Source organism: Patiria miniata, unplaced genomic scaffold (assembly GCF_015706575.1).
Source record: "Patiria miniata isolate m_02_andy unplaced genomic scaffold, ASM1570657v1 HiC_scaffold_15, whole genome shotgun sequence".
Taxonomy (NCBI): Eukaryota; Metazoa; Echinodermata; class Asteroidea; order Valvatida; family Asterinidae; genus Patiria; species Patiria miniata.
The window spans coordinates 4,570,189-4,584,066 of record NW_024037053.1 but is presented as its reverse complement, the minus strand read 5'-3'; the positions used below and the strand labels follow the sequence as shown (position 1 = coordinate 4,584,066).

General features: G+C 39.5%; 1 protein-coding gene across 2 annotated transcripts; it reads right to left on the bottom strand.

The window, feature by feature from the left end:
• Positions 1–653: 653 nt before the first annotated feature.
• Positions 654–13,843, bottom strand: LOC119722516 (EF-hand calcium-binding domain-containing protein 14-like). Of its 2 annotated transcripts, none has more exons than XM_038192682.1 (13): positions 13,713–13,843; positions 12,953–13,162; positions 12,216–12,382; positions 6,085–6,197; positions 5,520–5,633; positions 4,987–5,088; positions 4,249–4,395; positions 3,822–4,004; positions 3,556–3,693; positions 3,185–3,425; positions 2,834–2,863; positions 2,054–2,137; positions 654–1,620 (listed from the first exon to the last, which is right to left on the bottom strand). In XM_038192682.1, the coding sequence occupies exons 2-13, from the start codon at positions 13,069–13,071 to the stop codon at positions 1,436–1,438; spliced, it is 1,623 nt and encodes a 540-aa protein (XP_038048610.1). In that variant the 5' UTR covers positions 13,072–13,162; positions 13,713–13,843; the 3' UTR covers positions 654–1,435. The 2 variants fall into 2 exon arrangements, with proteins under 2 accessions (XP_038048610.1, XP_038048609.1); XM_038192681.1 differs by lacking the exons at positions 12,216–12,382; positions 12,953–13,162; positions 13,713–13,843 and adding exons at positions 8,212–8,360; positions 8,519–8,853; positions 10,926–11,074.
• Between the last annotated feature and the right edge of the window lie 35 nt (positions 13,844–13,878).

The window sequence follows — 13,878 nt, the reverse complement described above, 5'->3', positions numbered from 1 at the left end:
AAATTAGGCCGTGTGTCAGATTAATAGCGACAGAGAATTTTAACACCACAATTTACCACAGTTAACAGTTGTATTCAATGCTTAACACTCAAAAGTACTGTTATTTTTTTTAAATAAAAATTTGTTTGTTAATATTTTTACACATTATTACATAGTTATATACACAAGGAGGGACAAACCGTCTTGTTCAGTAACAGTGGGGACCACACACTTGTTGAGCGATAGTTATTATGGGAACCGAAGACGCTGTGGGGACAGCAGAAAGTCCCCATAACTTGGTCCTAATTTCCCTAACAATAAAAAACTACACCATAACGCGGTGCCGGCTCACCCATAAGCGTACAGTAACAGAGATACGGTACCTTTGAAGTTTGCATTGTACCAATAACTACTTGCATCTAGTAAGAACTGGACTAAACCAGTTGGATCCAGTTAGTAACACAATTTTGGAACCAATCCAAGAGGGACAACAGTCTGTACTCTAAAACTGGTTCTCACTAGTTGGAACCGGATCAAACCATTTGGAACCAATTACATTACTCCTTATAAACCAACTTAGACCACACATCATGAATATTCATACATCTAGGTACAAAAACACATATGATTGGTCAATGGAAGACTACATGAATACCTAATTACTAGTTTTTAAAAATTTATTGCCTACTTTCTAAACTGGCATTTTCTGGTTTGATGCAAACAAAAGACCCAAAGGAAGACGTACTCTAAATTGCATCATGACAAATTCCAGAAAGCAATTCTAAATTTGGGGTGAGCTCTTTTTTCTCTGAGCAAGACGAAATTTCAAGCTAATATATGTCTAAAATTTTATTCCAACAAATGGAACACGATCAACCTAACATCAAAAGTGAAACTCAAAGAACGGAAAACCGAGGATCACTCCACACGTTTACCATTGAATCTGCAGAGACCATTCTGAGCAAAGTATCGATCGATTTTACTACAGCCTATTGACAAGTCAATAGACATTGGATACCACTGGGATTAAGTCGTCCGAGAAAGTTTTTTCTTCCAGCAAAGTTGCTGACCTTGCAACTTCCTGAAATCGGCCACTTCCCAAAAAATCTAATTTTTCAACTAGTCTGAAGCAAAATCTAGTAGAGATTGTTCTATAACGCCAAACAATCTATTGACTTCTCAACTTCCTTTTTAAATCCTTCAGTTGGGACATTAGCACAAGTCCTTTTCTTAAATTGTGCCTAAAAATCAAAACTAATCCTGTTTTGTTTCTCCAATCCTTGAACACCGAACTGCATCCTTTCTTCTTCCAAAAAGCCAACATCTGCAGTTGTCCATCTTTGGAAATGCTTTGCTCCTTTCAAGAAAAGCTGGTCTGAGCATCTTGAGTCCCCTGTCCATATGTAAATAAATTACTACTAAACTGAAAATTATTTTATCTACCAGCAAGCACCAATTATTCTTCGGGGAATCCTAGGGCCGTCCTAAATTCAGCTAGATCCAGCTTATCGTCCTGGTTCTTGTCAAACTTCATCAGCTGGTCTTCTGGAGGTGTGGCGGGTCCAAGGAAATCACTTAGCTCGGAGTAAGTCAAGAAATCGTCGTTGTTTTCATCCATGCGAAAAAAATTCATTTCTACATCTGCCAAAACAAAATTAAAATTTGCAAATTATGGCAAGTGCCGTAAGGACATTAATTAACCAAACTTTCTCAACACAAGTTCAGATCTCAGTTATTCATCCAAGGCCAAGTTACTTACAATATTGATTTCTAAGTTGTCAACGAAATAAGGTTTATGGTTTCTGATTAGCGTCCCTTGAACAAAGCCAAAAGGGAGCCACCAGCATAGGGCTGGATAGCTCAGTTGGTAGAACACTGGAACGGCAATCCGGAGGTCATAGGTTCGAACCTCACTCTAGTCAATGCAAACTTTAAAATTACTGTAATGCACTTCATCAGCTTCCCTTTGTAACTTATTTGAAAAAAAATACTTGAAATATTGTTATCATCATGTCAAGTATTTCAAGCAATGAATACAGTGTTAGACCAAGTCTTGTAGACTATACTACAGTACCTTCTGCTTTCGATATCTCAGGTATTCTGACCGGCCGCTGTAAATCGCTGGTCATTTGCGTGGACGACTCTGATGTGGTGGTGTCTTCAAGTGAGCAACAAACACGGGAATTTCGATTAAAGAGCAATCTATTCTATTTAGGTTAACGCTAACCTGCCCAAATCCTCCAAAATGCTCTTTGCAAAATGGAGGATATTGCAGGATTGAGGCTATATGGCAAATCTGTGTGGTTGATTTAGGAAGGATGCACTGTGTCAAGGTCTTGGGCCGGACCTTGTGTTGTTTATGCTCAGCTGTGCATAAATTTAGGCCTATATTATATTTGAAATCCTCTGCACTGCTCGATGTCACTGGCTCTGTCTCAACATATTGACAGTGATTGCTGGAGGATTTTGCAGGATTGAGGCAGTAGTCACCCCTCCAAGGACCACATTCAAGAAATATTGGATAATTTTGCAGGATTGCGGCTGTGTGCAATTTTTACACAGAGGCAGTTGGAGGATTTTGCAGGATTGAGGTTAAAGCTTTTCCAACTCTCCACTGCGTTATACTACCATACTCAATTTTGATACAAAACATCTCTAAGCTTGCGTTTAAATCCACAGGATTTTTGCTGAGAACTTTCCATAATCATCAAAAAACCCATCAGTATGTAGAGACCAGTGGCAGCCAATTCGCAGCCAAGAAGAACAGTGGTTTTTATTAAAGTTGGGCTCTGTTATTAGTTTTAGCTAAAACTTTATAGCAACAACAAAAAATAAATTGAACAATTTCACACACCTGTCAAGTGGAAAGCAGTTGGCACATGTCCTAAAACAAAAAGACAAATACATGTATCAAAAAAAGGTAACTTCAAATGGCTTCAAAAAGCTAACTTATTCCAAAGAAACCGAGGTTATTTTTTAATGGCAATTGTCTATAGCAAGACTGAAATTCACTCAAGGTAAACAGGCTACGACGAAAGATGTAGAGGATAAACAGAAAATGGAAAGAAAACAAGAGAGTCACAGATTCGGAAGAAAATAATCATTATTTCTCTTGGAAGGAGACCAGATCACTTCTAGTATTATAGTCCTTCAGACGTGTGTCCTGCTGAGGTACCAGTCTAAGCCTATTCACTATTACAGTTACCTGTCTCATTCTCCAGGTCTTGTACCCTGACTTTCAAGGCATCGACCTCCTTCTGCAGTTCAGCAATATCGCTGTGCTGTTGATACACCCTGCCCCAGATGGCCTGATTGTCCTGTTTCAGGTCGTCCACCGATTTCAAGTTTTCTTTCTTGAAGATGGACAGCGACTGCTCTATCTGATGCTGAATGCCACGGGTCGTGTTGGGGTTCAGGAGATTGTTGTTGAGATCTTGTGGATTGAGCTAGAAAAGAAAGGGAAGAGACGTGATTTTAGGATTTTTTTTTAACGGTTATCACCAAAAAGTTAAGATTTACTCAAGGTTTGGTTAAACTTAATAGTTTTTAGACTTATTCAAAGTTAATTTGACTTGCCTGGTCTAATCGTTTCTGTATTGCTTGGATCTCGGATTCGATGTCATGTCTCCAGTCTGTCGGTGTGTCACTTTCTATGGGATTTGGTGTCTGTTGCCCCGTCTCTGGATCATGCGCCTGACTTTGAACGCTGCTCATCTGCACAAACAAGGCATATCAATAAAATTTTGTTTAAAAACCCCAACCTCAACGTAAGAAATTAAAGACCATTTTCACAAAGCGTGTCCATGAAATAATTCACCCAAGATCCACAGATCTGCACCTACCAAAGTGTTAACTTGTGACTGTAGTTGGTCTACTTTTTCGGCCAAGGCACTGTCGGACGGATCACTGGTGCGAGGCGTTGATTCTAGAGCTACTATCCGCGGCATAAGGGCTTGCTTCCAATGTCCAACAGAAACCAGTGTGCTGTTAAGCTTTGTGACGACAGAAAACGTTGCCTCTTGTTCCTAAATATGAAACATAATTTCAGAAATTCTTTCATTTAGCACCTTAACGTTAGAAATAGACTGTTCCCGATTTCATCTTAAGCCCTGCCCACTTTTGGTTTGAGGACATTCCTCAAAATGCTTGTGACTGAGTTTGATCATGGTCACCTGATCAAAGTCCTGATCTAATTGGTCAATGCACACTGTTTGACTGACAGCCGGGCCTCAAACCTGCTAAGATATCCATATGGTAAGGTCTACTTACCTGTTGTAGTGACTGGACTGCTGTTTCAATATTTGAGAGTCTACTAGGATTATTGGTGCCAGAAGCGGGATCGTTGGGTTCGGGCGTAGGCACTGAAGGTGCTTGCTGCAACTTGCCCACATTGCCTTGCAGATCTGTGAGGCTTGTCTGAAAGTACAAAAAAATAAGACAAATTGTCTGATTTGGCTCGATTGGATAAGTGCTTTTTGTGGATACAAGGGCCTACTGAAATATACTGAATCTATCATGCATTGTTAATTTTTTGGTGGCAGAAGTGGGATTAACTCTTAACTCTTGCTTCAAAGTAGGCAAATGGGACACGATTGGCATATACCTACTTGTCAGGTTCAACTGGTTGGGCCCAAACCAAAATTGAGGGATACACTGAAGACATTTTCTTTGCATAACTTCTGAGGCATTTTTTTTTGACAAGAAACTTCCCAAATTTGCCAAAATCTACCACTTTGCATGAAGCAAATGGCACACTCTTTGCACTTCAAATGTCAAGAGGCAAGCAGGCTTCCCACGGAAATCTTAAAATGAAGTTTGATGACTTGTCCATGACATTCCATGGTAGCTTTGATTCCAGGAACTACCAGGTTTTTTTCCTTGACTGTGGGGACCCTTATCAAGCCGTGTGTGAAGTAACAGTGCCTGGGCTCTACCTTCCTCAATCCCGCAAAACCCTTCAAAAGTTGATGGATTTTGTGGGATTTGGGATTAGTCTATGCCTCCTACCTGCAGCTGTTGAAGGGAAGTGGTGAGTGTGTCTATCTGCCCTGTGTGTTGGGTCTGTAGGCTCTGTACTCCCTGTAACGTACTGCCGATCTGTGCTGTTGACTGTGTGGAAAAAAAAAGTTACGAAGATGAGTGCTTCTAGTACGAAAGACAATGTTACAGAAATATCACAAAAGGGTTGCATTGAGCCTAGAACTTCATCCTAAAAGGTAAAAATAAAAACTGAGATTTTGCAAGACAGCTTGATATCTTGGCATGCAGTCAAATTTAAGATACAATTTTGGTCTTACTTTGCTCAGTTTGTGAACTGTAATTCATTGGTTTCGTGAAAAAGAACAAGAAACGTTGAAACTCTCAACATCAACATCAGACAGGTAATAGGAACACAATTTGGCATTGATATTTCATCATGCATTCTGCTAATGGGATACAGATTAAGTAAAAATGTATTTAGCTCCAACAATGCACGGTTGAAATTAACTGCACAATTCTGCTTTAGAAGCAATATTCTCTCGAATATTGCGCCTTCTTACCTGTTGTAAGGCTTGTAAGCTCTCACTACCGACAGCGGGTTGATTATCGATCTCGTTCTTGACTGCTTTCAATTTGGCCTGGAGCTGGCTATACGTTAAATTCAGGTAACCAATCTGAAATCAAATTCATAATTCAAACAGTCAAACTGAAGCAAAGTTTCAAAATCAACCTCTTTCCCAAAATCAACTTCTTAATAAGGGAATAAATATGTGCTTGGCCAGTTTCAAACGAGTATGTTTAAAACCGGCTTGGAGCCTGGAGGCCAATAAAGTTTAACACCAACCAAGAACGTATTTATTCCCATTTATAAATACCTTTCGGTCAAAAAGTCAAAACTTGTAAATTTCCAATGATTTTGTTCGACAGATTATTTTATGTTTTGTGAAATGCCCCTCTACATATGTAGCTATGTTCATGGTATTTGCCTCTCGCGAGTAGTACTAAAAATCCCCTTATATGGAGATTGGCGTGTGTGTGGTGCGTACTACGTGATGTGACACAGAACACTGCGGTGCGGAACACAGCGGTGCGAAACACAGCAGTGCCAGTGTAGTGTGAATTTACCTGATTAGTAATACTGCTTATCTGCACTGGGAGTCTTTGTAACTGTTCTATCTTCGATTGTAGCGTGCTTACTGTCGATGCTAGGTCCTTCGAGGTGTCCAATTCAGATTCCACTGAAACAACATACAAGAAAGACCAGTTATTCCTGGGCCCAACTTTACAAAGAGGCTAAGCAGATTAATTAATGTGCTAAGCACAAATCAGTGGGGTACCAGTCACAAGCAATGTTAATTCTAGGACACTTTGGCTGGTATCCTGTTCTGGCTAGGCAAATATTTTCTGCGCTTAGTAAATTTCTAACAGAGGCATCAATTTCACAGAGACCGCTGTCAGTACGGCAAAATCTGCGTTAAATGGTGATGTGACAACGGAAATCGACATACAGGTGTGATATGACATTCAATCCATTAGCCTATTTCATGGCGGACATTATAGGAGGGCGCTGTTTGATTTGGGTAAAGTCTTTCGTGTTTACCAAAACCAAATAGCGCACTCCTATTGTGTCCGCCATATCTCAAATAGGCTGATACAAGTTGGACTAAATTGTGCATCCACCTAATGTTTTTGCCATATGGCACTTAAACTAATACTGTCTGTACTTAATACAATGTAGCACATGTCAAGTTTAATCAAACAGTTTATCTTTTACCAAATGTAGCCACAACGCACAGTGTGTGAATTTGGCTTACACTGATGCCTCTTCAAAACTGATCATTTCCCTCAAGCTTATCATGGTATTAAAATTGACAGCAAAGATATCATGACATTATTTAGGCAGCTGCAGCTCTGTTGAATTTAGTACAACACAAATCCATGATCATGTAGACACAACAGATGTCATTAACTAGTCAATTATTTACAATTCGACAATCCAAATAATTTCGTATTTTTTTTAAAACATGCACACATATTAGAACACTTAGCATGAATAAATTTGATGAAAACAAATATACATGAATGTATACATTGTTATATACAAATGAACATGTCTTTGACTGAGCAGAGGTACAAAGTCCTTCTGTTTACATTGAAAAGCAACAACTGTATTAAAACTGCATCAAAACATTTTTATAAAATCATAACTCGCGATAGTAAAATTTTATAGACCCTGAAGTGCAGATATTAGACTTTGACTAAAACGAGACAGGTTCAAAAAATAGCCTGGTACCCGAGAATTTTCATTCATTTACATACAAAAACATATGTAGAGTATGCAATTTACATAAATCAACATAAGTTAGCATAAGGTCAAAGGTCAAACTGCTTCAGGTCTATAAATAGAACACTACAAAGCACATGTACAAAGGTTGAGAAGACACTTTTAACACGGACGCCCGAGGTCGCATACCACACTACATTTTTGGCTTGTGTCACACAGTGGCATAACATACATAGTACATACAATGCATTTACCCCATACAGTCATCTAACGACAAGGAAATTGGCACATTAGGCCACAAAAAAATTAAAAATAGTTCTGACATGGCATTTGAAAATCGGGTAGGTAGGAATTTTTTTGGGGGGGGGCACTTTTTTGTGTACAATCATATGGAGGTGTCCACGTGTAGTCAAGGGTAAAAGGTAGTAATTGATGATATTCAGGTTTTTTCCCTCGTTTCCCCCCCCCCCAAAAAAAAATTTAGGGTAGGGGCGGTCAAAATAGGGTAGGTAGGCTAACCGGAAGCAGAACTATTTTTTTTTTTTGGCCTTATGCTATCAGTTGTTGCAAGGTCATGTGGTATTATTACATAGTGGAAATTCAAAAGTAACCATGGAATTACGAGCAAAAAGGGTATTGTACAAAACACACGCAAACCAAGTCGTCGCTTAAACCATTGCTTAAACAAACAGCGTGGATAAACGTGACAAAGAATTACTGAATAATGTCTCATCGCATGCCTAATTTTCATGCATAATTTGTCAGTTTTTGGTATGATTTTCTCCACTCTAGAAAAAGACATTATGCACTTTTTGGGAATTTGTCTATCCGTTTTTGAACTTTCACAGCGATTTCCCCCTCTTACTGTAAGTTAAAATAAAATACTTGGAGGGTTAAGGTTGTTAAAAAAAATTGTCCCTATTGAACAAGATCACATAATGGACTTTTTCACAAGGATTAGGGGTCACCTTTTGCGATTCGCAATCTCAACTTGTCTAAGTCTTGCTTGAGATCAAGATGCATCCAGACCAGACCGCCGGTGACGACAATACAAGCCACCATGACAACAAAGACGCATAACTGGATACTGGTGGCACAGAAACGCCATCTAGGAGGTCTGAGGGGGAAAAAAAGTAAGAAAACAAAATTCATAAAAAGGAAATTTATTCCGGAAGAAAAATAATGTGTTGCACATGTATGGCAAATATATGTTATCAGCAATTTAATTTTGGAGAATAACTGGTTTGAGGTTTCTCGATTCACATAATGTCTTACTTTCTTATTGTTAGCCTTCTCGGTGGTGAAAAGAATTCGTCATTTTCCGTGGAGTTGGAGTCCCAGCTGTCCTCGTTACGCAGCAGTTCATGACCCTCCTTACCGCTGCCGGAACCCTTGCCGAGCTTCTTAACGTTCATGGTGTTCATGAGGAGGGCGTCTAGCTCCTTCCTCTTTTTCATCTTCTTAACGCCATTAGTCCGGCCCGGCACCAGGCCGGGGTTGGAATTCTGTAGCTCCAGTTTCGCGGAATGATGATACAGCCCTCGGTGCTGGAAAACCCCGACTTGTGCGGTTCACCTTGGAAATCTGGAGAATCCTGTCACATGATGCACCTAGTGGTTACAAAACATGTCATTAATGGAATGCCTCACCACATATGGACAAAAAAATTAAAAATTTAAAACAGACAGGCCTAAAATCCTAAATCAATGGCAAAATTATCTGAGTGACAGAAGATGGTTAATTAAATCAAATTTCATCGTTAGTTAAAAATTACTTTGTGTAGGTTTTGAGTGCTTAAGATGGTTAATTAAATCAAATTTCATCGATAGTTAAAATTACTTTGTGTAGGTTTTGAGTGCTTATAAAAGTCACCACACATTTTATGGAAAGAATGTAGTATTCAGAATCCACTTTGGTGGTAAGTTAAGGATATCAAGTCTAACTTTATGATGTGGGACTCACGAAAAATTGCACACACCCGTAAAAAAATGAAAAGTGAATAATGAATATGTTTCCTTGTCACAAATTAACATTCCTTCTTCTCGATATATATGCAATGACTGACCATTAATGTATTTAAATATGATGAACAAAGACGTCGCAATGGTGTTTTTTTTTCAGATTCATAATATTTTTCATGACGTCAACCAGTAGCCCCACTTGTGTGGCCTCCATATTGCTGCGCTGTACATTAGGCCACACATCTGGTTTCCCAATCTACTGAGGAGTTTAGTCCAAACACTGGCGCATATGGACTCCAGAAAGATGCTAAATTACTCGAAAAATTTGAAGAAAGATTACCTTATCTACCCGGAGGGCAAAAGATGAGAAATCATAGAATACAACCATCATGACCATACACTGGTATGTAAAAAATGCCAAAAGAAGGGTGCGCCAGTGTTTGGAATAAACTCCTCAGTAGAACTGGAGGACCTGGCATGTGGCCAGAGATACAGCGCAGCAATATCGCGGCCACACAAGTGGGTTAGTCAACCAGGTAATGACGTAAACATTACCATGTAGGTACATGACCTGCCCCTTCAATCACGTACAACCCCCCCCCCCCCCCCCCCCTAGCTGGAGTTACCCAGCCCTGAGTTTTATCACTGGGTTGTCATCTAGGGCTGGAGCGCATTTTTCTCAAAACTTGTAGTATTTGCAAAAAAAATTTGGAAAAATGTTCAATTTTGTCCCCGTTACACACTAATTGCAACTGCAACTCACCCCAAACTTGCCTGGAATAACCATTACACAGGTCCTTGAAGTAAAAAACGATCCACGATGAAGATTCAGCCTACAATTGCAGTGAAAACAGGAGGAATAACCGCTAACTTGACAACCTTGCTGGATTGGCCAGGACCGCTATTGGTTTGTGCACACAAAAAATTGTGTACAATGAATGGCGGTCGATTAACAGGCACAGAGAGCGATCGCTGTCAACTACTCGGTTTTGCCGGCTGCGCTGGCTGTTGGCGCGTGACGTCACGCGGAAGCGTAACACCCGATGACTGTTTCATGCACTATTGGTTGCGGTTCCAGTACCAAAGCTGTGATGCGAGTGGTAAACCTTATACTAGTGCATGAAACAGTCATCGGGTGTTACGCTTCCGCGTGACGTCACGCGCCAACAGCCAGCGCAGCCGGCAAAAACGAGTAGTTGACAGCGATCGCTCTCTGTGCCTGTTAATCGACCGCCATTCATTGTACACAATTTTTTTTGTGCACAAACCAATAGCGGTCCTGGCCAATCCAGCAAGGTTGTCAAGTTAGCGGTTATTCCTCCTGTTTTCACTGCAATTGTAGGCTGAATCTTCATCGTGGATCGTTTTTTACTTCAAGGACCTGTGTAATGGTTATTCCAGGCAAGTTTGGGGCGAGTTGCAGTTGCAATTAGTGTGTAACGGGGACAAAATTGAACATTTTCCAAATTTTTTTTGCAAATACTACAACAAGTTTTGAGAAAAATGCGCTCCAGCCCTAGATGACAACCCAATGATAAAACTCAGGGCTGGGTAACTCCAGCTACCCCCCCCCCCCCCCCCAAGATTTTAACTGGACTTCATGATCTAATTCAAACGCTCACTTTATCCAAAATTTTCGTTACAAATATGATCTTAAATCACCCCCATCATGCACATTAATTAGCAGCGTACAGCTTTTAATCACACATAATTTGACTCACCATCATTTTCAACAAGAAAATCGTGAAAATTGGCAGCGAAATTTTCCACAGCACAATCGATGGGTAAACTCCTCTGATGTCACATAGGCACCAATTATGACCGTACAGTTTGTGCTCCTTCAGGTGAAACGGCGCGCGAAATGCACGTAAAAATAACATTATCGCGATCATGGCGATCGAATCGACGACTGGTCGAATAAAATACCGCCCTCTGTCGATGGAATGAAGCCAAGCAAAACTTCACTAAAGTTCTGGTGGATAATTTTTTTTAGAGGATTGATTTTGTTCCTCTCCCCAAAACTAACAAAATAAAATTGAAGGAAACGAACTATTTTAATTGGTCCTGTTTTTTTTTTAAGGCAAGATATTTGGGAGCAGAAGGCAAGCATTTTTTATCAGGAAATGTAAGGTCATGAACAAAAGGAGGAAAAACTTGGAGAGATTTTTAGGGAGCCAAATTTGGTGCATATAATTCTTCTTTTTGTGCAAAGAAATTGTTGATAGATAATGCCAAAAAACAACAAAAAATACCCAAGGTTTATAAGAAGAAGGAAGGACTATGAATTTGATGGGAACCTTGAAAAAATAAAGTTTACACAAACACCTTACAATAAATTACACAAAAAAGCAACATTAAACATCTTTTATTTCATAATAGTAACATTGTATTTTACATACAATTGCACAAAACAGTTTAAACACAAGCATTAAAAAAAATCAATCAGTAAAATTATATTTTGATCAAAAATTAAAACACATGCAACACAATGAGTAGATAATAAACTGACTGTATAAAAGAATTGACTGCCATAGTATGTTCTCCATGTTGGCGCTAACAGCTAAGCATATCGCTAAGTAAGCCAAAAATACCATAGGATGTAGGGTGCCTGTGACTAAGGGCAAATAGTGCTTAGCACATGAGCAACATTTCTGCTAAGCCAGACCATAAAATAAGGGCCAAAACATCCACTTCAAGTTCAATTCATATCCAACTTTTTGAACCACAAAATTAATTTTTAAGTAAGTGTAGTTAAGGACACCTTTATTTTATTTTACTAGTTCCATTCAAAAAATGACTTTTTGCAAATGACTGTCAATTCCAAAATGACTTTGAAGCCTCAAGCAGTCGTATTTTTTTTTTTACAGTAACTCTAGGTTTTTAGATTTTTGGTCAGTACTTTTTGGGGAAAATGTGATTTTCTAGCCTGTTTTGGCCAATAGAGACGCGCAAGTCCAAGCATATGTGGAACAGGGTCCCAAACTACACCTTTGCATTAGTTTCATACTTACAACTTGTCACTCTTCCGTTTATGCTTTTGAGGTCTTCCTTCAGTTGAAAGACAAAATACCCGAGGGTCCCGCAGGCACAGCCCATGAGAAAGAGAAGACAGACCATCACCACGGACTTGCCACTACAGACACAGGTTTCCTGTGGTCTACGTACCCGAACCTTTCTCCTATGATCAAAAGGAATTTGGGGATAAACCACGATTAACTTCTTATAAAAACTGGAAATTTAGCAGAAAGTTAAAAATACCAAACTTGCTTTTTTGTGACAGATTTTCAGTCGATTCTCTGCCTTTGGAAATCATTTGGGAAACGATTCCTTTTGTTTCCCTCATTTGAGATCCTTGAAAGATGCTTTAAGTTTGAAGGAGGCAATATGAAGTAGGCAATAATTACAATAAGAAATAGAAGCATTTATCAAAGGGAAAAAAATGGAAATAGGAGAAAATAACCATTATTTTTCCTATTATTACACAGACGGCTTTGTAAGTAAATATAATTATTAAATTATTATTGTTCACATTTTAAAAGTGTTGACACATAGTTTTGCTAAAGACATAAGAAATACTCTGATACAATGGATTTTTAAGGGAGGTGAGTTGTGGGGTAGGGAGAGTTAAGGGATGGGGGGCAGGAAGGGGCGGGGGGGGGGGGGGAGAGAGAACTGGGTGGAATTTCTGGCCATTGTCTCCAGCAGACTTGCTACAATAACCTAGAGCAGATGTCAGCTTCATCTTTACCTTTTCTTTCCTGATGGCTTCGTCATCTGTGTCTGGGTGAGAGGATACTCCTCTCCATCCACCGAGTCGCTATCATCAATCACTAGCATCTTGGCAGCATCCTTCTCCAAACCTGACATCTTGGGAGGCAGCAAACAGATGGCAATGGGCACGATAGATGTTGGTATGCTCTATGAATTCCTCAAGTCACATGCTGCTGTCACATTCAGGCTAAGAAGAAAAAAAGAAGGAAAATGGCCAAATTTTTCTATAAGGTATTAGCCTCCGTTCAAGTGAATTTGAAAACACAAAGAATTTTCAATCGGAGCATCTATAGCAGTATGAGAGTCCCAAATTTGCAGATACTTTAGCCATGATTCCAGTAGCACTGGAATTCCATGTATTGTTATTATTTTAATAGGCCTACATGATATGCCGCCAAATGATAAAATGTTTATTAAATTTTTATCCCCATGCCATCACGGTCATGCATGGCAATTCGAATGACACTCGTTATCATTATGTGTATGATGATATGAATTTCAATACTTTTTATGACAAATTATAATTAACGTTAGAATAAATATAAAACAAAATATGCCAAGATCTGCGGGGGGGGGGTGAAATCCACGCCCCTCCCTGCCTCCCAGAACCAAAAAAAGTAAGCCTGCCTCTTTCAACTGTAATTCCAGCATGTTATTGGTTTAAAACTTGGCATTGGGTTTAGGGAACCAATAATGACATTGAATCTGAACTCGGCTCAGCCGGCTAGGGGCCCTACCTTCGTTGTTACAGACGCTCGCTCTGCATGCAACAAGTTTGTTTTCATGGTTTTCATGCATGAAAAATACGACTTCCGGGTCACCGTTAACTGGACATAGCGCCCTCTCGTGACTTCTTCCGCCTGGAATTATATTTTTTGTCTGAAACCCAAAGGTAATTATTTT